This window comes from Thermobia domestica, chromosome 10 (genome assembly GCF_964235325.1).
Source record: "Thermobia domestica chromosome 10, izTheDome1.hap1.1, whole genome shotgun sequence".
NCBI lineage: Eukaryota > Metazoa > Arthropoda > Insecta > Zygentoma > Lepismatidae > Thermobia > Thermobia domestica.
In genome coordinates, this window is record NC_137463.1 from 15,294,504 (window position 1) to 15,318,164 (window position 23,661).

General features: G+C 35.8%; 1 protein-coding gene across 3 annotated transcripts in view; it reads right to left on the minus strand.

The window, feature by feature from the left end:
* Window positions 1–23,661, minus strand: part of Prps (phosphoribosyl pyrophosphate synthetase) — a 93,752-nt gene that overhangs the window by 15,360 nt on the left and 54,731 nt on the right. For all 3 annotated transcript variants that reach the window (XM_081727746.1, XM_081727748.1, XM_081727747.1), the window contains one exon: window positions 3,225–3,448. In XM_081727746.1, the coding sequence (XP_081583872.1) occupies window positions 3,225–3,448 (224 nt within the window). The remainder of the gene's footprint in view (window positions 1–3,224; window positions 3,449–23,661) is intronic.

Sequence of the window (23,661 nt, forward strand, 5' to 3'; positions counted from 1 at the left end):
TTATCAATTCCACTTGCTGTGTAGAACTCTGAATCCTGATCTCTCATATTTGACAGAATTATTATGGATATTGTAGCACCTTACAAAATGCATTTCGAAAGACACGGGGGAAGCATATGTACAGCCATCAGTTGGCGATTCGTGTACTTTTAAACTTCCCAGAAAGGCGTTAGAATACTCATCATCTGAGCCGTTGACGGAAATACTAATTTGGATGCCAACTCTCCCCAAATGTATAGTTTTAAATACCTGGGGATTCGCATATCAATGAATAATAATAATGGTTAGAAATTAATTTGGACTTCACCAGTACCGAAGTTGATAAAACAAAAAGTGAGCGGAAATCAAGTCTTTTTTTTTTCTCTTCACAAATCTACCAATTACCAGCAAGTTTTTCATTTTATTTATTTATTTACTTATTTACTTGTTTGTTTGGGCGTGTTGTGTGTGTGTGTGTGTGTGTGTGTGTGTGTGTGTGTTAGGGATGTACCGATACCACTTTTCCACCGATACCCGATACCGATACTTTCGGACACATTTCTTATATATTGTCAGGAATTTTCAGAATAATGAAATGATCAACATTGTAACAGCGTACATTAGACATAAGGACAAAATTTCCTACACAAAGACAAAGCAAATTTCATATTAGGTTCCGCACAAAAAAATATTTTCTCTAAATTTAATCCAGCTCACATAAAATGAACTAAAAAGCAGCAAATACTTACATAGTATAAACTTATTCTAAGTTAGTGATTGATATTTAGAGTGATAATGTACTTTGATAGTTACACTGTAACGGTTGTATTCCTTTGCATTATATGTATGTAACAGAGACTAGTAAAATACAATTTTTTTTTTGTTTACAAAATTATTTGTACTGAACCAGGTGTTGCTTTGTATATCATTAATAATAATAATAATAAGAGGATTATTTAAGCGAAGTCGAAAACGCTAAAACTATTTATTAACTTTAGAACTAATGGTTTCTAACCAGTGAAAATTTTCTACAAGATATTTTCAACCGTTATATGCAGTGTTATGAACTAATTCTTAACCTTCAGTTTGCTTTTCGGAATACAAAGATTTTAACAAAAGGATTGTTCATCACATCAAGGAAGTCTGTAACATATTCATCTCTCATAAAAACTATACCACTAAAACAATGGTATACAAAAAACCTTATGAAAACTTTCTTCCAACTCTGAAATTAATGTTACTGCAAAATTAAATTTTTGTAAATGCAAAGTGTTACAAGCCATTTGATTGTAATTGTTCACGGTGGCTCAATGGTAAAGCGTTCATCTCTGGTATATGGGGTCCTTGGTTCGATCCCAACTCGTGTCAAGTGAACTTTGTGGTGGACAAACACCGTGTGCGTGGGTTTTCTCGGGATTCTCAATTTCCTCCCAACTTTCTTTATCCCACTATTTTCATTTAATTCTCATCATCACCATCTCCTTTAGCCTAGCCGGCATAATCATGGGACGTAACTCAAAGATTTTATTTTTTAAATTCTATATTCTATTCAAATTTCGTAAAAAGTTAGTAAAAATACAAACTAAAAAATCTATTTCAAAAGTTCCATTCATTTGTAGTAGTTTCGAAATATTTGAACACAATTTAGTAATTTGCGACATCACTTGTTACACTATTTTATAGTAGTTGAAATTCAGTAAACGCAAATCACAATGAAGAAACATAAATGCTTCAGCTGTTTCTTCATTGTGTATATATGTATGTCCACAAATACTAAAGAGATATTCACTTTCAACTGATGATGGGGGAACACTGCAATGTTTCTCCACAAGTTGTACAAGTAAAGGAAAACTATTTGCATGTTGTTTTCAGCACGATAGAGGATCATCATTTCTTGCGTCTGCTATCCTGACTGAGGACCTTTGGCTTTTCTTCACCACTATTTTGGCATGGAGGGACTAAAAATATCAGTTGAGTACGAGCAGTGCAAATCAAAGGCGTACACATGCATAAAGAAATCGATTGCACAATTGATGATAATTTAGATCAACTGTAAGTCTAAAAGAAATTGATGAAATATAAGTGTCAATGTTAATATCAAAGAAATTGAAAATAGTTCGGAAAATGTATCTGTAAATATCGGTGTCCATTTGCTGATAATGATACTCCCAAAAGTGGCCGATATCACCGATACCGATATATCGATACATCCCTAGTGTGTGTGCAATCAAATGTTAAACTGACTGATACGATAAAGAAAATATGAACATTCCAATGTTAAATATATATACTAGACAGTTTGTCATCAAATATTTAAGAATCGATCAGAAAATTTTCCGTATGAAACTTTCCCCTCGGTGACTAACAAAATACAAACTTGTTAAAAATTGCTCAATTTGTCTAGGAAAAGTTTAAAAACAAGAACGCAAAAAAATGGGCTACACAAAACTATGCTAACTAAATCTATATTTTGATGAACTCTAGGGTCATTGTTAAATCAAATCTTGCCACTGAATCACAGCCTATGTCAACACAGTGCAGTCCAGCCAGTATTCTTGCTACCAAGACCCCTATGATACTGATTTATACAAGGTACATCCAGAAGGTAAGTTCCGAAAGTAAGATAGCGCGAGTGGTCAGAGTGACATGCCAACACAGGACTCGAGGAGGAATACGTAGCTATAATCTGGCGTGAACGCAGTTGTGAAGTCAGTCAGTGGTACGGTAAACACAGCTGCGCATAGTCTCCCGCCGAGTGTGAGATATGCGCAATGATCAAGTTTCTCCGCGCTAAGAAGCTGTCGGTGTCAGAGGTCCACCAGCATTTGTGTGAAGTGTACGTACCGGATGCCATGCTTGCTGCCATGTTTACCGTACCACAGTTCTCTCACCATTAACTCTACACAACTGAGCTCAGGCCAGATTATGGCTACGTGTTCCTCCTCCACTCCAGGGCAGGCGCATTCTGCTCTCAGCACTCGTGCCATCTAGGAGCACTTTCAGAACTCACTTTCTGGATATACCCCGTACTATTTTGCCACCGTTTTGTTGGTCGACCTAAAGGTCCATTCTCACTAGAACTCTATAAGGCGTTCACGAAGTTCCCAAGGCCATCTCTGTCTCAACCTTACCATCTGGATGAAGTTTATTCTACATCGTTTTTCACTGCCTTTTAACAAGACATATTATGGCACTCTAAAGATTGTCTTATAAAATTACGATAAAATATTGATAAGAAAAAATACCTTTTTGCCCCACCAGCATCCGGGGATACAATGATGCTATTTCTCCATTCTGGGATGTTCTCTTTAATCCATTTGAGCACAGCAGGTTCTGCATATAAGTTATCCACAGGGATATCAAAAAATCCTTGAATCTGGGACGCATGCAGGTCCATAGTTATTATGTGATCTGCACCAGCCACTGACAGCATGTTGGCAACCAGCTTCGCAGAAATCGGAGCACGGCTCTGCAGATAAAGAAAACAATGCAATAGTTTGTTACTACACCTGAAAAAACAAGGTCCATTTGCAACGCCACGCACATAGTAATAAAAATGACCAGAAAAGGGCTGCCAAAATTGTGGCCCCGCAGAACCGCCTGCAAAAGATTTTTTTTGGAAAAAGAGAGAAAGGCATAAAAAAAAAGCCAAAACAATTTTGTATCGGGCCTAATCCATCTCTGAAAAATGTTAGAAATGTATTAATATATATATACAGAAATGAACTTGTCCGATGCGTATTGCGAAGAAGACTTAATTGATGGGGCGTCAGAGACAGAACTCAGTGCAAAATGTGTTGCAAATGCACCCTAGTTAGATTTATAATGAGTAAAAGCAGAAAAGAAAAAAAAACAAAAGTAAATAAAAGCAGTACATGCAGAAATGAAAGTAAAAACTGAAAGTTTACACAAGAACCATGTTGCTTTTAAGGTATATATAAATATAAAAGGATAAACTAAAGCATTTTTTAATTTTTTTTTTAATTACAAGTGGTTCACATTTGGATCACTTGTGAGACATTTCAAACACTGAAAGGCGAAAAAGAAGCAGAAAGGTTTTGCAAATGTGTCATTCCTAGGATAATGTTCAATATATTACACGTATCGTAAGTTGAGACATCCCAAATACTGTACAATTTTATATCCTCTTTACAGAATTTAACCTCGATATTACTAGTAGTAGATAAAAATACAATTAGAACCAAACAGTACATTTACAAGTCAAAATAATAACAATGTCTCAACTTAGAAGTAATAAATCAAAACTAAAACAGACAAAATAAAAAAGCTAAAAAAAAACCCTACAATTTCATGCACAAGACACATTTGTTCATTGTCGGATGTGAATTATTATGAAGTTCTTCTACTCACATTTTCATTCAACGTAGCAGTTTGGCTAGTTTTAGGCTACAAAAATATAAGCAAGAAGTACGGTACCATAGGCAGGTGTGCATTGGTAATGCAAAGACACACAAAAAATAATAAACATTCGAGAACATGCAAAAAGAAAGAGAACAAAATTAACTCTACATTAAAAGAAAAACATCGGAATAATTTCATGTTAGTAAAACAGGAAAGAACATTCGAATGGAATGTTTCTGAAGGAACCTTTACGTTTTTTTTTTTTTTTTTTTCCTGAACTGTATGCTAATTGTACTTTTGGTTCTCACGACACTAGTTTATATTAGTGATGGGCACAAAAACCGGTTTTACGGTTTTTTAGAAAAACCGGTTCCTTTTTTTTTTTTTTTTTCAAAATTTGTTCTATTTCTGACAAGAATAGTGTTTCGTTGTTCTTTGGAAACTGAATCTGTTTCCAAAGAAATAGTTTTGTGTTTTCCAAAAGTTTTCACCGAAACCAATTTCGGTGACAAACCGAACTGGTTTTTGGCGAAAAACGGAGCCGGTTTTGGAGAAAACCGAAATGTCGGTCATTCGGGTTTCGGTTTTTCTAGAAACCGGTTTCCGGCTTTTATAAAAAATGGTTTTGCCCATCCCTAGTTTATATACAGCAGACTCAGGGCTACGACCAGAGTAGGTAAAACTCTGTCTTTTGGAATTTTCAGCGACCACGTCTTAGGTAATCAAAATATTCTTTGTAACCTGACAGTAAATTGGATCATAAATGTCCAACAGTTAAGGCCAAGAAATTAGAAGTGATTTATAGACAAAACTGAGCAATATATGTATCTGGAAACATTCAAATGTTCTTTCCTTGTCTACAAATAATCTACGTGTCTATTACAAGCAAAAGAACAACACTTTTCTACAGGTAGAAACTGTTAGTATAAAACACCTATTACTACGAGCGAGAGTCCGAAAATAAGTTTCCCCTCTCGTTTTCCCCAGGAAAGTGAACAGCAATGGGGAAACAAGACAGACACACCCAGACACAAACAAGTGGGTATCGTTCGCCCGCGATCCTGCAGATAGTGCCGTCGCAGCGCCTACGCAAAGTGTTTTGGGACGCCTAAGGGGTGTCGTTGCTGGACTTTCTGGAGGTTGGAATCATCATTGCTGCGCGGTACGGTCACACCCTGTCAAAATTGAAGGAGACGATTCGGAATAAGTGGCTTGGTCTTCTCATACCTAGTGCTGTGTTGTTGGATGACAATGCGGGACCACACTCAGCGACGGCAACGCAAAACCGTATTGCAACTCTTGAGTGGGAGCGCCTTGCCCATCCGCCATACAGTTCTGATCTCGCACCCAGTGACTTCTGTTTCCGGCTCTGAAGAAGACTCTCGGCAGCATGCGCTTTGGAAGCAATGCTGAAGTCACAGAAGCTGTTCGACGCTTCTTTCTGAATTTTTCCTAAATGGTTTTTCAAGCTTATACATCGGTATTATAAATATCTTAATGTACCTGGTACTTATATGGAAAAATAAAGGTATTCCTGATCTTTAATGTCACGTGCTATATTTGCTTTTGCATTCCCACCTCTGTCTATAGTCGCCTGGGGAAACTTATTTTGGACTCCTTGTATTATTAGAGTACAATGAAGCGTCAGTAAATCATGGGGAAAAATCAGCAACGAATGTGGATTTTCAACTTTAAATAATTATTTTCTGTAAATTTCATGCTACAAAAAAATAGTTTTCAACAGGCCAGGAAAGTCAAGAATCATGCGACTCACAATAGAAGTGAGTAATGGTATCTTTGATGAATCTGTCTTTAACAAACACATTTCATAACTGCGCAAAAAACAGTGTTAAAATAATAAAAAAATATAAAAAATAAATAAACAAAGGTTGTGCAGAACTCTTAACTGAGTTTCACGTCTTCAAATAATCCATCACAAGTTTGTTCTGAGTGTTTATACATATTTCTGGCTTTTTAAAATAATGATAATAATAATATCTGGTATTAAATGATTTACAAGATATTATTCAAACTATTTGCAACTATTTCATTTTTAATAATTTCTGAATAAAATTAAGATGTAAAAAATGTTATGTTTGAGAATCTTTCTAAGAATTCACCGGCTCTTCACTTGTAGGACAATAAATACATAAATAGTTATTTATCCGAAGTTTCCAAATATTAACCTTTCCTTCTTTTATAGTAATACTCATGAATACCTCAAATATAGTTTTATGTAAACCGAGATAGTTTTATGTAAAATAAACGCCACAATTGACCTTTTTACACCGAAAATATCCATATAAATGCAATACATATTACAGGTCCTAAACACAGTGTTTCAAAACAACACCGACAAGTTTGGGAGGTGATTCCTGACACCAAAATAAGATGAAAAATGTAGACCAACCTGGGTGCACAAATGCTTCCTTTAGGAGTTATAAGCTGCCGAAAACAAAAAAAAAAAAAAAGAACATTAAAGGTCCATAGCTCCAATACTATGGGACCTACCATAGTCGGGTCAAGATTTCACTTAGGAACTTATATATGCGCTATCCAAAAATACATGTTGCAGAATCCTGCGGTACTTCCTCAACAATTTTTATACAGAGTTTTTCTACGGGAATATAATTTGAAGTACTCACCAATTACCTCTACGAAAATTGTTACGGAAGTACAACAGGATTCTGAAACTTGGATATACGGAAAGGGCAGATACTAGTTCTTAAGTGAAGTCTTGATCCGACTACGATTGGTCCCACAGTTTTGGAGCTATGGACCTTTAAAGTTCATTTTCTCATGTTTTCAGCAGCCTATAACTCCAAAAGGAAGCATTTGTGCACCCAGGTTGGTCTATACTTTTTGTCTTATCTTGCTGTCAGGAATCACCTCCCAAACGTTGTCGGTGTTGTTTTGAAACACCACGAAATCACTAATAACTGAGGCTTAAATTATGTAAATCGCTGAATTACAGACCATTAGTGTATCTAGTATACTGAAATAAACTGTCTACAGTGAATTCCAAACCCCTTTTATATTTTGAAGTTTGCTACAAAAGTTTGGGTCTTTGAAAGCCTCACCGACTTCACACTCTCCTTAGTCGAAAGTAACAAATTAACTTTGGATAAATTAAACTAAAAAAGTAACAATTTCATAATGGGTATTTAATTATATTTCGGATTTAAACATGCGAAGTGATCAAGTGTTACAAACACTTACATAAGAAGTGAACATAAGCTCTTTCGTGGATTTACTTCGAGCTAAAGTAAAATTGAAATGATTTGGATACTGACACATCTGCAACTCAGGGAATCGATTTAATGTAGTAATGTCTTTAGAAAATTAATTAAAAAAGATTCAATAATTTACTTTAATTTAATATTAAGATTTAATCGTACTACATTAAGATTTAATAATTTACCTTTTGATTATTTATTTTTTGTAATTAAGTTATTATTAGTTATAATTTCATTGTTACGAAAATATTGCACACCGATGTATTAGTAGATATTTATTTAAAACGCAGAAGTAAGAGAATGTTATGGAATAATATACATGTGACTGAAAACAAATGGATCCGTATCATTCACAACAGCGGAGTCAAAATGTACGGGAGCATTACAAGGATTTCATATTTAGCATGCAATTCCCCTTGCACTGATTTTGTTTTGTACAAGTAATTTGATTAATATATTATTAGTAGTAACTTAGCTGCTAAAGATTAATGGTTAAAGCAACTTCATATCATAAAGTAAGTCACGCTCAAAGTAAACCACACAAATATGGGTCTCGAAAGATTTTTTTTTTTTTCAAGTTTCTGCGGAAGTAAATCTCGGAAATTATCGCATAGACAGAGTAATCGGAAGGAACACCAAAGCATTTGGGGATATGAAACCTCATAGGAAAATATAAAACAAATCATGAACCAACATACGTCATTTCGGAGCTATAGCCCGCCAAAAATTAGAATAAGATAAAGAGCTATAATTTGAGAACTAAATGTATTAGTGAATGTGAAATAGGGCCGGTAACAAGCTAAGCTTTGAAACAGGACATTCATGAGTTTTCTAGAAACGAGAAATGATAGATCAGGAACCGAAAAGTGCTAAATACACAACCTTACCCACTAGTTACATGAATACAATTTACACTCAAAATAATAATTATGTTCTTTTAATCCGACGTTTTATTCTCCAGTTACAGACCTCTCTTTATCCTTCCAACCCCTTGTCACCGGGCTGTACCCCGAAATGACGCATTTGTGCACCCATATTATATTATATATATATATATATATATATATATATTGTGTGTGTGAGAGAGAGGATTCACTTCTCCAAGTTTTTTTGTGTGTATTGTTTCCCAACACCCTGTATATATGTCTATTATAATGAAGACTCAAGGAATTGTAACTACAGAAATCATTTCTGGCTGACTATCTGTTATTTATTTGTTTATACATATTTCTGGGCATTACGGGCACTACATCAGTTCTTCCGAATTCGCTACTTTGTAAACCAAATTGTCAAGACATACAAAGCAGTCTGAGCAACCCGCTGATCATCAAAAGGCATTGTTGCCAAGCAGACAAGAACATCGATGATTTTGCTGATACACCATTTTTCTATCCCGTTACTATTGTTGGATTACCAACACATATGCTTCCTTCTAGGCACGTCTGACGTTATAGATCAGTCAATTGGAAATAGGTGAGACAGTGTAATGTCTGTTTCTTGTTCCATTGTATGGAATGACGTTTGCGGCACCTTGCTATAAAACATTTTGCCCAATTGTCAGCCAGTGGTCCCGTGTAACGTAGTCTTGAACGCTCTCGCCTTTAGTGCAAACTAGCCCGGGTTCGATTCCTAGTGTGGACTCTCGGTCCAAAAATTGCAACAGCTTTTACAGGCCAGCTATCCTGAGGGAGGTTTTTCCTCTTGCACACCAGACATATGCTGGGATGGTACCTAACATATAGGTCCTAAGCCGCTTCCTTCCTTCTCTCTATTTTCCGATAGTGTGCTTGCCGATTAACGTTATCCCTCATACATGGCAAGCGATCGTGCACAAACTATCCTATAGCCTTGGCTGTGGCGGTGGAAGCAATACAACTGAAATTTTCAATTAAATTTTTATTATAAATACAGCAAGTACTACGAAATAAATGCGATAAGAGTTTGAACATACAGTACTACTTTTGGTTGAGAAATACGACGATATAATGACATCATGATTCACTCATTATTAACTTTGTGTTCTCCCGCGTAATAGTTTGCTGCTCCGCTTCTGAATAAACAACACAAAGAGAACAAGGAACAAGATACATGGCATTGATAATGTGCACTCATGGCATTCAAACAAGAGCATCAATCGTGGAGTCGATGTTTCTGCTGATGGGTTCATGATAGTTACGGTCTTTCCAGCCTAACGGCATGCTCTTCCGTAACACATCTCAGATTCAACAAGAACATCCTGTTTAACAGTATTTCATACACTCTTCTAGCGACTATCTCAAAATTTTACCCTTTCACATGTCTACTTTAAAAGACAACTGAGTTTAATTTTATTTTGAGCGACTCTAAACAAAAGAAAATTCACTTTGAACGTGACTGTAAAACTACCTTAAACTGACCTTAAGAGCAATTATAAACAAACAAATGCTTACTCCTTGAGTACAGAAAAATAATGCAATTTGGTTATATGTTATTGACATGTTAATAAATAAAAATGGTACACACTTGGAAGACATGCCTTGCATCCATACTAATAAGGGCTTGCTGCGTAATGGTAGTTTTAGGGGCTTTTCTGGCAGGAAATATTTACGTAAAAAAATGAAATAATAATTCAATACTTGAGTGTATTGTTTTGTACTTATTATAAGACTTATGTCGGAAGCGCTCACGCATCTGGTGTAGCTACTCACTGATACTGGATCAAGAGTGAAGTCCTGAAAATGTGTGAAGAAGGGGATTATTTTGATGACTGACTGTGTACGAGCCCCAAGACATTCCCCAGAAACTGTTAAGCATTGCATGCATTAAGAAAACTAATTCTAGAACATAGGGTTTAATTAGTTTGCTTTAGATAGTAGAACGTTTATAGTTACGGTTATGGAACCTATTATTGGCAGTATGAAATTCCTCATGATCCACATAACTGTAATTTGATGTGCATTGATAGGAAGCATATAACATAATACTTGTCCTCACATATATGTATAGTGCGTTTACTCAACAAAGTGCAGTTCGGCAAATTTCTTTCAAGTTCACATGCTGATTTTTACAACAGCATCCCATTCCCCCTCCAAATTTCTTTTGATCGCATTTGCGGGGTTGCAACGTCTTAATACCTACTGTGTTCGTTCTTCCCAATATTATGGCTAATATGAAACAGATGTCAGGCAACGTAAGAACAAGGAAGCTTGTCTCGGGAACAGGGAATCGAGAATATGAAGGACAGGACAGGACGTGGCAACTAAGACTACGTGGAGTTGACAAGAGACTGTCAATTGTTTGAAATGAGGTTTCTCGTTGACCATTTAGTTTCCGCAAGATCCTTCGGACGATGACGTATTTATAGCACGCGCGAGTCACCACACGTAGAAGGCAGCATTTTTATATGCGAACTGCACTTCGTTTGAAGAAACGACCTATACATTTAACAGTTATATATGTAGTCAAAAATAATCTCTTCTCATTGTCCAATGGTGAAAGGACATTTTAGAATATTCAATCTGGAAACACAATCAATTGTAAAATATACTACCCTCAGTAAAATTAATAATTACTCTTCTTATTACAAACAAAACAATGCTTGTCTAAGTAAGTTCGAACTCTTGTTTCATCCACAAAACAAAAATGAAAAAAATTACTACTAACATCACTATAAATACTTTATTTTCAACAAGTACTCTGAACTTAGAAGAGTCTGTACCTTTTGATTATCGTATTACCCTATAAAATACAGTCTACTTCCTGACATACATCTAACTAAAAACAGGCATAGGTAAAGTTTTTCTTAACCAGATACCAAGTCAAGTGGGAACAGGATATGCCAGGATATAACTTTCCACAGAGAGGGTTTTATCAGTTAAAGTACTGACACAGTTATTCAGATGTATCTTTTCAATTACTATCTCATAATAGATATATTAAAATACCTTATAAAATTGAGAAGCAGTTGTAAATTGGTAGAGACTACTAGGGTGTGGGCAGTGGCGGCTCTTGAGGGAAGTCATAATGGCAATAATTTATCGTTACAAGCTAATGGAAGCAAGCTTTCTTCCCTTAGCCTGTAGAAATTGAATTACCGATGTCTCTTCCCTCAAAAGCTACAATTGTGTGCAGTTAAGGAAAGCTGGCGTCTGACAGATGGACAGACCATGTAGTGCGTTGGATGCCACTGTCAAAGGCTCTGCAACAATGAATATAGAAAATCTGGCGACGTTAAACAAGCCATGATTTCATAACTGCCTGCGACACTATTACAGAAAGATGTAACGTACAATTTCAACATAAAAAAGTAACAGTACCTGGAATATTTGAAAGAATATTCAACGTTCAATTACCAGTATCAGCGCGGTTAGGCTGGTCGCACACTGACGGAACAAACAAGTAAAAGCAAATGTTGCAAATCAGTTTTACCTGGAGCAACTTAGCTCTTTGTTCCTCAGTGTGCGGGGTAACTTCACATCCACATTAAAATACGAACAACAGACGACAGGCGATTCAGGTCTCTGTTTGCGCATGTGCCCACAATTTTGCCGTGCACCAAATAAATGAAGGTAAGTGTCCGACACTGCTCCACATGCCACGCGGCGTTGCGAGTGACCCGGAGTACAAGCTCGCTCGAAGTGCGACCAACCTGTTTAAATCTGGTTTCTGACAAATTTCAATGGACCGGAAATGACGCTCAATACTTGTTTTCAACTTTGCTCCTTTAGTGTGCGGTCAGCCTTAATGACCTTAGTTGCCTAGAAAACCGTGAAAAGATACTGCAATCTTTGGTGGACGCAGTTACGCCAGCAATCCTTAACCACACAATATTTAAGGTGAAAACATACATTTTCAGAAATGTAGGTAGGCATGTGCAGATTTCATTCGCTAATAATAAACACAGTCACAACACTCAGATAACTTGAATATAGTGCGTTCAGGTTTAGCCCCAATTTCGTCTCCCCATGAATCTGACCGAACGTGATTGCAATCGATAGCTTCCGATGCGTAGAAGACAACTGTGAAGGAACCAGAGTGGTCAGATGCACCGTTCCTGAGATATCGCGTTCCAAAAGTATGGGATGCCACAAGATGACGCCAGTATCAAAGTTGAGATCGACGTGGCACTTTAGTTTATGAAACTCAATCAGAAACATCATCATCATAGGACATCTTCAATGCGAACAGAAACGTTGGACTATCGATGACTGGGCACAACAAACTCATACTTGTGGCCGTAAGAGAAGTACCAAATAATGGTGGCCATGTGTGAACTGTACGTGCTCTAGACTCGCAACAACGAGTTTAATACGATACAGTTATATCTGTGACCACTATAACGTGATACGTTCACACTTTATACAAATACCCTCGAGGCGTTGAGACAATTTCGCAGCTGCGCCTCGATACTGGCGCCATCTCATGGCATTCCACACTTTGGAACGCGATAACGCAGGAACGGTGCATCTGACCACTCTGGTTCCTTCAGAGTCGTGTTCTATGCATCGATGCTATCGCTTTCACTGAAGTTCGAGCAAATTCATGGGGAGATGAAATTGGGACTAAAGGTTAATGCTTTGCTGGCCGCAATCTTAAAAAAAAAAAACAATAAAAAGAGGGTTTTGTTTTACAAGCACCGATGCGTTTACCTAACATTTAGGCCTCAAATGAATGCTCGAAATTCACACAATTGATTTGTTAACCGCATGAACAATACATTGAAATAAAAATGCAGACTAGGTTATTGTATTGCAGCTACAGGGTGCAGCATCTAACGATAGTCATTCTGATAGTAGTATAACACATTCATTACAGCAACAGCAATAAACACAAATGAACATGGTTAATTAAGCCAGTGTCTTGCGAAAATTCGTAATACCCTGACAAATTGCATTTTAAAGACACTTGTTCGAGAGGATAGAAGCTTTCAAATAACTCCATTAAATATATACAGGGTGGCCCAAAAGTAGGTATACACCCGTGCGATCTAGTATAACATTCTAGTTTATGAGTTTATTTGCTTCGGCTGTTCTGAGTTTAAGTAAAAGGACATTGAGAACAAATAATAAAGGAACAAAGTCTACTTCATGGATAACAAAAAGAAATTATGTAAAATGCAATGTGCTGGTCAGTATAGTACTGTATACCTACTTTTGGGTCAGTCTGTATATGTTGCTGTAAGATCCGGTGAACCGGAAGGCCATTGAATGTCTTCTCGAAGGCAGTTCTCACATGCGACTGGATGATATTTGGTTGAAAGCGTGCTTTATCCTGTCCTGTAAAGACTCACAAGGGAACATCTTATGTTGATAGTAGCATTGCCTAATCAAACAATGCGCAATCGATAGAGGAGTGAAGAAGAGTGAGAAATCCAAAGTTTTACGGGCCTACACTCAGAAACATAGGAGATACATAGGAAAGAAGGATCTAGAATCATGTAAAGATAGCAATGCAAAAGATACACTAACAAAGGAAGAACTTCATGATTCTAGATCCTTCTTTCCTTTGTATCTCCTGTGTTTCTGGGTGTAGGCCCGTAAAACTTTGGATTTCTCACTTTTTTTCACTCCTCTATCGATTGCGCATTGTTTGATTGGACAATGCTACTATCAATATAAGATGTTCCCTTGTCAGGTTTACAATATTGGCTAATTAAATTTTCTTGAAAGGTGCAGCTCCACGCTATACCAATTATCATATGTCCTACGAAACTCTCACTGCACGGAGTCCAACCACTAGCAACTTCTCCAAAACCCACACAAGCATTTGGAAGCTCAAAATGGGTAACGTTAAAACACCGCACCCTGTATTTACACATTGTTTGAAAATTATGTAAGTATAAACAATTCAATAACATTTTTCTTCGATTTTCGCTTTACGTAGGTTCAAGTAAAAAGCTATTTTTTTCTTCTTAATTTCTACATTTGAAAAAAAAAAAAAAAACTGTTCAACCTAAAAATAATTTTCTTTTTGAGAACTGTTTCCTAACTAAAATGAACTAGCCGCAAGGGAATCTTGAAAATATATGGATTTATTCAAACCTGTTTTCATAACATTTTGCTTTAAGATATAGGTAAAGAAATTAAAAATTACTATGGATTTCGATGGTGCAACACATTAGACACAAAGCCATTTTCTAGAGAATACAAACTTTACAGCTTTCAGTGCTTCAAATTTGAAATCTATGTTCCTCAACCGAAGTATGTACAGACTAGTTTCAAAACAACTTGAGGAAATATAACACAGCTCTATCAAAAGTCGTAACATTACGAGTGTTATAAATAATGCTACTCACTCATTCACTCTTTGGATTAAGAAGATCTCACATTCAACGTGACAGAAACCATCGGTCCTATCTTATGCGAAACTTCCAACCTCACGTCTGGTTCGATGCTATGAGGGACTGAGATGGACAAAATCGTGTCTGAAGGTTTTCTATAGTTTTCCCGTTTCTTTTAATACTCTTGTATTACCAATTATAGTATAATCATCCCACTTCTTTAACCTAAATGGTATAGCCATGGACTGTTAAAATATTTCACTTAATTGTTTGTCTACTAAAATTTTTTTCTCAGTGCGTATTTCCTGTACGCAACGTGTCATGCTCACCTTAATACACATCAACTAAATTGTCTTCGTAATTCACAAGACACTGTCATTTCACAATTTGAAACCAGTAAGTAAGAAGCTGTCATTATAAATTTAACGATGGTGAGTACCTGCGCCATTTTTTTTAGTCCACTGATTTATATAAGGATTTATTTTTATGTTTTCTGCGAATGTGAAATAAAAGTAAGGATAGGAATGGCGAAAGAAGCCTTTAAGAGAAAGAAAATACTATTTTGTGGGATCTTGAATAAAGAGTTGAGAAAAAGACTCATAAAATGCTTCGTGTGTACTGTATGGGTCAGAAACATGGACATACGCAAAACACGACTGGAAGCATTCGAAATATGGGTGTGGAGAAGAATGGAAAGAATTAGCTGGCTCGAGCGGAAAACGAATGAGAAGGTGTTAGAAATGGTGGGTGAGAAAAGAACACTTTTAGATATTATTGAGGAAAGGAAGAGAATGTTTCGGACATTGGCGAAGAAGAAATTCTATCATGAGGGACGTGCTAGATGGTATGGTGACAGGAAAGAGAGGAAGGGGCGAAGGATTGATTGATTGAATAGGGGGTTTAATGGGGACGTCAGCATCAAGGCTATATGTCCCCGTCACGAGAAGGGTCGAAGGAGGATACAATTGATGGACAATATCCAAACAGAAACACCATACGTGAAGATGAAGAAGTTAGAAGACTGTGGAGCATGTAAGTTCTTAGCTGCGACTAGTGATCTGCCAATAAGTGCAGAATACCTATTATGATGTTCTGTGCAAAGAACGGGCATTTAAGCGGTGGGCTTAAAAAAAAAAAAAAAAAAAAAAAAAAAAAACTTAAGTACTCAACTTCGTTAAAAGGAAACAGTTCTCTGGTCGCCTTAAAAAATATCAATAAAACCACATAAAACACACACACGCAGAGAGATACAGACACTTACCTCTGAATTCCTAAGAAATGAAATGAAATACGAGCTACATTATTAAGATTATATATAAAAATTCATTATATCCAAATGAAGTTACCAAACCAGTAAGAAATAAAGTAACATCAAAATGAGAAAAAATATCTTGCAACCATATTATTATATATGATTTTTTTTCTTGCTTGTATAGATATCGATGTATTCCATATGAAATGTCCTTGTCCAGATATCGAATATTGATTAAAGATGGTAACATTATTTGCAATGTCTATTTTATATAAAAATACTCTTAACACATTGACTGTCACTGTAGAAAAAAAAAAAATACGGACCACCGCACCAAACTTTCTTGTTCCTATTTCTTGAACTAAATAATCGTGTGTTGCAGTCATTAATGAAACACTTCCTTCTGAATACTAACAAAATTATAAATTTCGGAAGATTTCGCCCGAACAAAATTCACCCCCCAAAATAAACTACTTCTTGTATATTTTTCCATAAGAAAAAGACTGATACAATATGTTGAGGATATTGATTAAACTCTACAATAAAATCGCAGAAGTCGTATTTAACAAAAGTCTCAAAAAAAAAAAAAAAAAAAAAAAAAAAAAAAAAAAACGAGAGTAAAGTATCCCTTGTGAATGTTCTCACAGAAGTGATTTATGCAACATTATTTATGAAATACTAGCAGCGTTCACCCCGCTTCGCTGGGGTCACCCCGGAACGCAATAAACTTGGTTACTTAGATAATTTTTACTTTTTCGCTTTCAAGTGATATGATAAAAACCATAGAAGATTGCAGTAAATGTTAACATTATATCGCCTGTCATTTATGTTAACCCGCCGAGTGACACGGTCATGTGGGTTGCATATAAATACGGTTAGATTTAGCTATGATGAGCTAACAAAGGATTTCTACGTTATGGACACTTGAATGGTCAATTATCTCAAGACACTGGTAATTGAAAATTAAAGTGATATGATAACCATCTAGGGTCCAAATCTTAATAACCCCCCAAAAATGAAAGAAATTGGTTCAGCCGTATTAGCGTGATGAGCTAACAAAGGATTTGTACGTTCTCTTTTATATATATAGATAACTAAAATCACCTGAGTTAGTTTGGAGAAAATAGTCTGAAAAAAAAATCCAAGAGTTTTTCTCGGTTTTTATAATTTGTAAAATGCATAATGGCTTTCGTCCACTAGTAAGAAAACGATCTAACAGGTCATGAAATATCAACGTTTCCTAAATAGTCTAAAACTCAAGTGTCCTGTTTTTTTCTTTTTTTCAGCGTCTCCTTAGGAAACGAGAATCACTGATTCCCACGTATACGTTGGGAATCACGGATCTAAAGCATCATTTAAATCAAGGTAGGTACTGTACCTTTTCACCGGTTTAGAGATTGTTACCAATGCTTCTACTACCCATCCTCCGAATTTTAGTTTAATACATCATATAATTTTTATCCCGAGTTTAATTTTCATCGAGAGGCAAAGATTGTTGGGACTTCTTTCTGGATTCCCCCCGCCCCTCTGAAATTTGTTTCCAGAATACAAGAATACCTTAAATAGCGTGGATTATATGCTAACTGGGACTTCTAGAAATAATAAAAAGGTTTATTAAGGTTTCTAATTCTAGAAGGGCCCAAACATTAACCCATGAACACACACGTTTTCTGGAAATTAAAATGAGTGCAGGCATTTTAAAAAAATATTTTAAAGAAAATTCGACAACTACACATTATATTTTATAATCATTTAGAACTAATAAGGAAGTCCCGCATATTCATTCCATCTAGTAATGAATAATTAAAGTACACTAGCTGAACCCGCGCTCTATACACAACGCATCACTCACATATATATGACCATGAATCTCCTTGTCATTCCTCAACGTCTGTACATGTCCCTTTACACAGGTGACAGACGGCTAAATAAAAATCTCAAGGGATACCATAAAGAGGATATGTTTTTGATTGTCTTTTAAACATCTCGCACCGTTTGCGTGATTTGAACCCACTTCCGGTTGGAGTTTCTAATTCATGTGTGATCAGTGTTTTCTTCTATCTTGCATGCAGTATGTAATAAGCAAATACAATACATACACAATTAATTATAATGTCAATGAAATATAGTGTTCATTGGGTAAAACAATTCAAACAGTCGAGATTTATCTTGGATTGGAGAAATGGTTATCCTTCGTTTTTCATTATCCATGAAACAAACGTCTTCGAGATGTGCAACCCACATATACGACTATGTGGTGTTGGGATGTATAACTCGTAGGATATGATGCTTTACTTTTTTTAGAAAATGAACTTTCCGGTGCACCCCTAAAAATGTAACTAAAAATAACTGTCCTGTTTTTTTTTTTTTTTTTTTAATATTCAATTAGAACTGAACAATCTACACAAAATTCGAAATCGACCAATGAAAACGCCACATTTCTAGCACTTGTAGTTTTCGAGATGTTATTGTCGAAAGGATTGGAAACATATAAATCTAGCACTTTAATATATAGACTAGCTAAACCTGCGCTCTCTACACAGCGCACCATTCGCATATGAGCATAAATCTCCTTCTCATTCCTCACAACATATGTACATGTCCCTTTACAGACACAAGTGAAAGACTTCTTGATTTAAAAAAAAAAAAAAAATCGGCAAGGGGTATCATAAAGGAGAGATTTTTTCGATTATTTTTTCTCAATGTCCCGCACCGTTTGCAAGATTTGAGCCTACTTCCGGTTGGAGTTTCTAATTCATTTATGACCAGTGTTTTCTTCTTGCATGCAGTATGTAATAAGCAAATACATTACATATACAATTAATTATAATGTCAGTTATATATGGTGTTCATTGGGCAAAACAAACAAGAAATAAAGATTTATCTTAGACTCGAGAAATGGTTATCCTTCCTTTTTCACTATTATTTGGCCATGGAACAAACGCCTGAGACATATACAACCCCAATATACAACATTGTGGTGTTGTAATGTATAACGCATAGGATATGATGCTTTAGTTTTTTTTTTATTTCAACGCTTCCAGTGTACCCTTAAAAAATGTAATAAAGAAATAATGGCCATGTTTTTTTAAATATTCAATTAGAACTGGACAATCTATGGAAAATTTCCAATCGATCAGTGAAAACGGCATCTTTCTAAAGCCTGTAGTTTTCGAGATCTCATTGTCGAAAGGATTGACCACAAACATATAAACATAGTTTAAAAGAACGGAAGATGGAAGCACAATTCACATGCATTGATTTTAGAGAAGGCTTATTAAAATACAAAGGCTTTGAACAATAATGAAAAAGATACAGTTAACTAATTTAGACTATTTAAAGTACAAATACTCAAAACGTTTGTCTCTGTTAAACGTGAAATCACACATAACCGTAAATGAAAGATTTGAAAGCGAAAGTTATAGGTTGGAGCTCAGGCGCTTTTAATTGTTATTGTAGCATTTCAATAGATAGATAGTGAGGAACATACTAACATTTGAGTAAATTGCGGGGAACCGGGATGGAGGAATATGAAACGGAAATGTTCCGTTACGATTGCATTTTGACCTTTTACCAACACACAAATTTTCCGTAAGTTTGTTCCAATACGTTAATGTTTGCCCCCCGGAAAAGTTACGGTGCCCTGCTAGCTGTTCCTCCAAGCCTTCTGTTCGCTTGCAAAATTACATGTACGTTCGCGACAACTACTAGTGCACGGTCTTTTCATGCGTTTGCAACGCGTTTTTATGGCTCATTCGTACGCTTGTAATACGCTGACCATGTATTTAAATGGGGATGGCTAATCACAACAAACTACACCCGCGAAAGCAATAAAAAACGCGCAGAATACGTCGGCTCGAGCGTATTTGGTGCGTTTCGGAATAATAGACCGCCTGCTATTTCGGAATCAGTAAAAGATGTCTAAAGGAAGTGAAAAAAGGAAAGACGTGTTGCTAAGCAAGGAGATTTTAGCCAGACCAATCAACTGAAGCAGGCCATTCTGATTCTACCCTTCCGGGGCGAAAAAAAAAAAGAAAAAGAAAAGAAAAGAAAGAATACTTAGAAACCCTGAGTGGCTCACAGTATGATTTATAACTCTGGCGAAAGTAAAATTACCGAGTAGCCACTAGATCGCGTTCGCCATAGCCTTAGCATCCTTGTTAACCATAGCCTTAGCATATACTTCGTAACGCGAAACTGAGTCCATCCTCCCTTTGTTACCTAACACTTTTTTTTTTTCACAAATTTTGCTTATTTTGGGGGTTATTACAATTTAAAAAACTACGTATTTTCAATGGTAGAACTTTTTATTACAAAATGCCTGTGTTTTGAATACATTTCTAGTATTTTTCGCTGATAAAATCTAAGTATTATAAAATGGTACTACCGTAATAATACTTTAACCTCCACACGATTGTTTAATTAACCAGTCTTAATTCTTCGAAACTGCATACAGTCGTTTTCCTAAGAAGATCGACCCATTTTTTAACTTAAACTAGAAATACAAATGCCTGAACAAAGCAAATTTTGTATTTATTTTAAAATAATAACTGTGTAACAGTTTCGCCAACTAATTGAACATATTGGCTTCACGGTTGTTGGGGAAACTGCAACACAGTTATCCAAATTTCAGAAATCTTCAAATTCAAAAATAAACAAATTCAACACAAGATGAACATTCGACGAAAAGTTTTAAATATCTTATTTTGCTCTGGAAATTGTGGATCGTTCCGTCGCGGATAATGGTTATTTTACGAAGAAGAGTTTCTTCTGTTTGAATACGAAGCCTCTTAGAAGAATAGAGTAGGTAATGATTCAAATCAAAAGTTTTAAACAATATTCTCAGAAATAGCGATACGAGTGGAAACGAGAGGGCATTTTCAAGCAGTGTTAAGGTCACCAACAACTAACTCCAGAAAAGCTTGTGCGGTAAATGCAACGCTACAATAGAATAATAATAATGTACTGTAATGCATGCTGCATTCGTCATCAGTCATACTGGTGTTCAGCAGTCTTCGAATCTCTTCTGCATGATTCAATTTATATATAGGCTATATTTATATGTATATATATAAAAGAACTGAATAAAATTATTTGTTTAAAAGACTGCATATAAACCTGAGAATAAAACTAAAAATTACAGCAAAAAACATACGTTACGTAACGAAGATGTAACCCCCTTCTCCCCCTTGTTACATTTCCTAACGCAAGGCCTAACCCCCTCTCCCCTTTAACGTGTTACGTAATATGTGGACGACCCCTTACACTGATTGTGAACTACTACCCTGAGTGTGAATGACAGACCGTGACGTCTTGATTTTATAATAAGGATTATTTACGATTTAGCAATAAGTCTGCCGCCAATTAAAATTCGTAAATAAATTTTTATTATAGCTTATTTTCCTAAATTTTTGTGATTATCTAATTTACACCCATTGTAAACAAACCTAGAACGTACAGCATCGACCACATTGTATAACGTTTGCAGTACACTACAATCCTGAAAAATACTTTTTCGTGGAATCACTAAGCATTCTCCTTCTCCTCTTTTGGTGAAAACCAGAACAAACTTCCCTCAAGTTTCAATTTACATCTTTACCTGGCTAAGTTCTTTCTACGATTATTAAGTTCTCATCAGCGTGAGTTAAAGCTACTTTAACCATTTTATAATAACAATGGCAAAATACAAATGTTAAAAGTGATGTACCAGCTGTATCAGCCGACATTTACTTTGATACCATTACTTTTTGTTGCTTTTAAAACTGTACCAGTGTTCTTATCCATTTTACTAAACAACATGTCAATCGGGTCATCACTTTTTGTATACATGTATAATCTTCCTAAAGCGAAAACAGAAATTACGTCAGGGAATATGATGCAATGTGTTTCAAATGTTTCGTTTCGTTTTTGTTCTTAGCTTGATACTATACTGAACTATACATATTTATGAATTAATTGAACGTAATACGGAAATCATACGACAAATATAGTTCATCTCTTCGAAATATTTTCAACTGAAATGTTTGGAATGAAGTATCAATTTGCTTTTGACTCTGGAAGAGTTCCACCATAAAACGTGCCATAAACGAAGTCCGCTGATCAAGTAGATAGAATTAAATGCACGGTTTGACAGATATATGCTACGGGACAATGTTTATGGGATTTGAAGGCGCGACTGCTGTGCTGCCACGTCTTTGTACATCTTGTATCTGTCACCTGCTTGCGTTGTAGTGTCTCTTCTAGCACACAGCAACGTCACGTCAAAACCTTTCATTTCATTCATCTAGCTTAGTCCACACATACGCCATCGACTGTGTCCTTCGCTTTAACCTGCGAGAAATACTCCAACAGTGTTCACGAAAAATCGCATGTTAGGTGTGGAAGACTCATCATCATTGGTACATTATGGGAGGTAGTTTGTACTAGTCATAGAAAACATGTTATCTGTAGAGATTTTCTTCTTAGAGAAAATCAGGAGTCTTAATAACTGTCCATCAAATAGATCCCAGAATAATTTCTTTGTGTATCTAAAATGCCTTTAAGTCTGTTGCAAATATTGAGAACTCTGCCTCTTCCTGAAAAATTAAAATCTTAGGAAATTAAGACCCTCCCCATAGTTTAGCATTACTACGGATGTGTCATCCGACCTGCCAAATCGATTAACACGACTTTGTTTTTGAAATTTATCGACTTTGGTATTAACCCTTGTATGCATATGCAGGACCTCTCAGGCCTTGTGGGATTTTATTTTCAAAGTTATTGCGCATCTGTTCAATCAATAAGTCTTGTTGTTTGTGTATTCTTTTAACATTCTTTTTATGCATTCATGAGTAGCTTTAGAATACTTTTTTGCTTTATCTGTAAAACAGTAATATTAGATTTAATTTAATAACCCCTTAAATGCATATGCAGGACCTGGGAGGCCCTAATGAAATAATAATGGTGTGCGAATTATTTAACACAATTTTGTAAATAAAATTGGCTCTAAATGAATACGTTATTTAGTTTTATTATTACTGTGCTTATTTGCAATTAGTCTTATTTATAGTTACTTATTTTATGCCAAGTAGATGGCGCTGCAATACATCTACGTCTAGTGGGAGATTAAATGCGAAGAGAGTGTGTGAAGATTATTTTGTCCGTTTTGTACGGTAAATGAGTGCCTTGATAGTGTACTGTGGAACAGTATTAGTGAGGAAGCTGAGGATGAAGAATCCAATAATACAATTCATCAAGGAGATCTAACTGATGAATATTTCTATACTTCTTCACGCTCTGAAAGCACCAATGAGAATTAGGCTAATCATGATTCATCTATTAGTGATTAGTCCAAAAGACACAATTTGAAAAAATAAAAAATAAACTCCCCCATCACGGACTCCAGCACAGAATATAATGAAGTTTTCCCCAGGCGTTTCAAAGGGAGTGAAAACAATACGTCCAAAGGATGCGTTTGACTGCTTCATTTCAAAGGAAATCATAAATGATATACAGAGGTTGTTCAGCCTACATTTGGCCAATTTCGACTTACCTAAACATTTAGAAGAATCCATGGTGCCAGGTCCGTAAGTGCT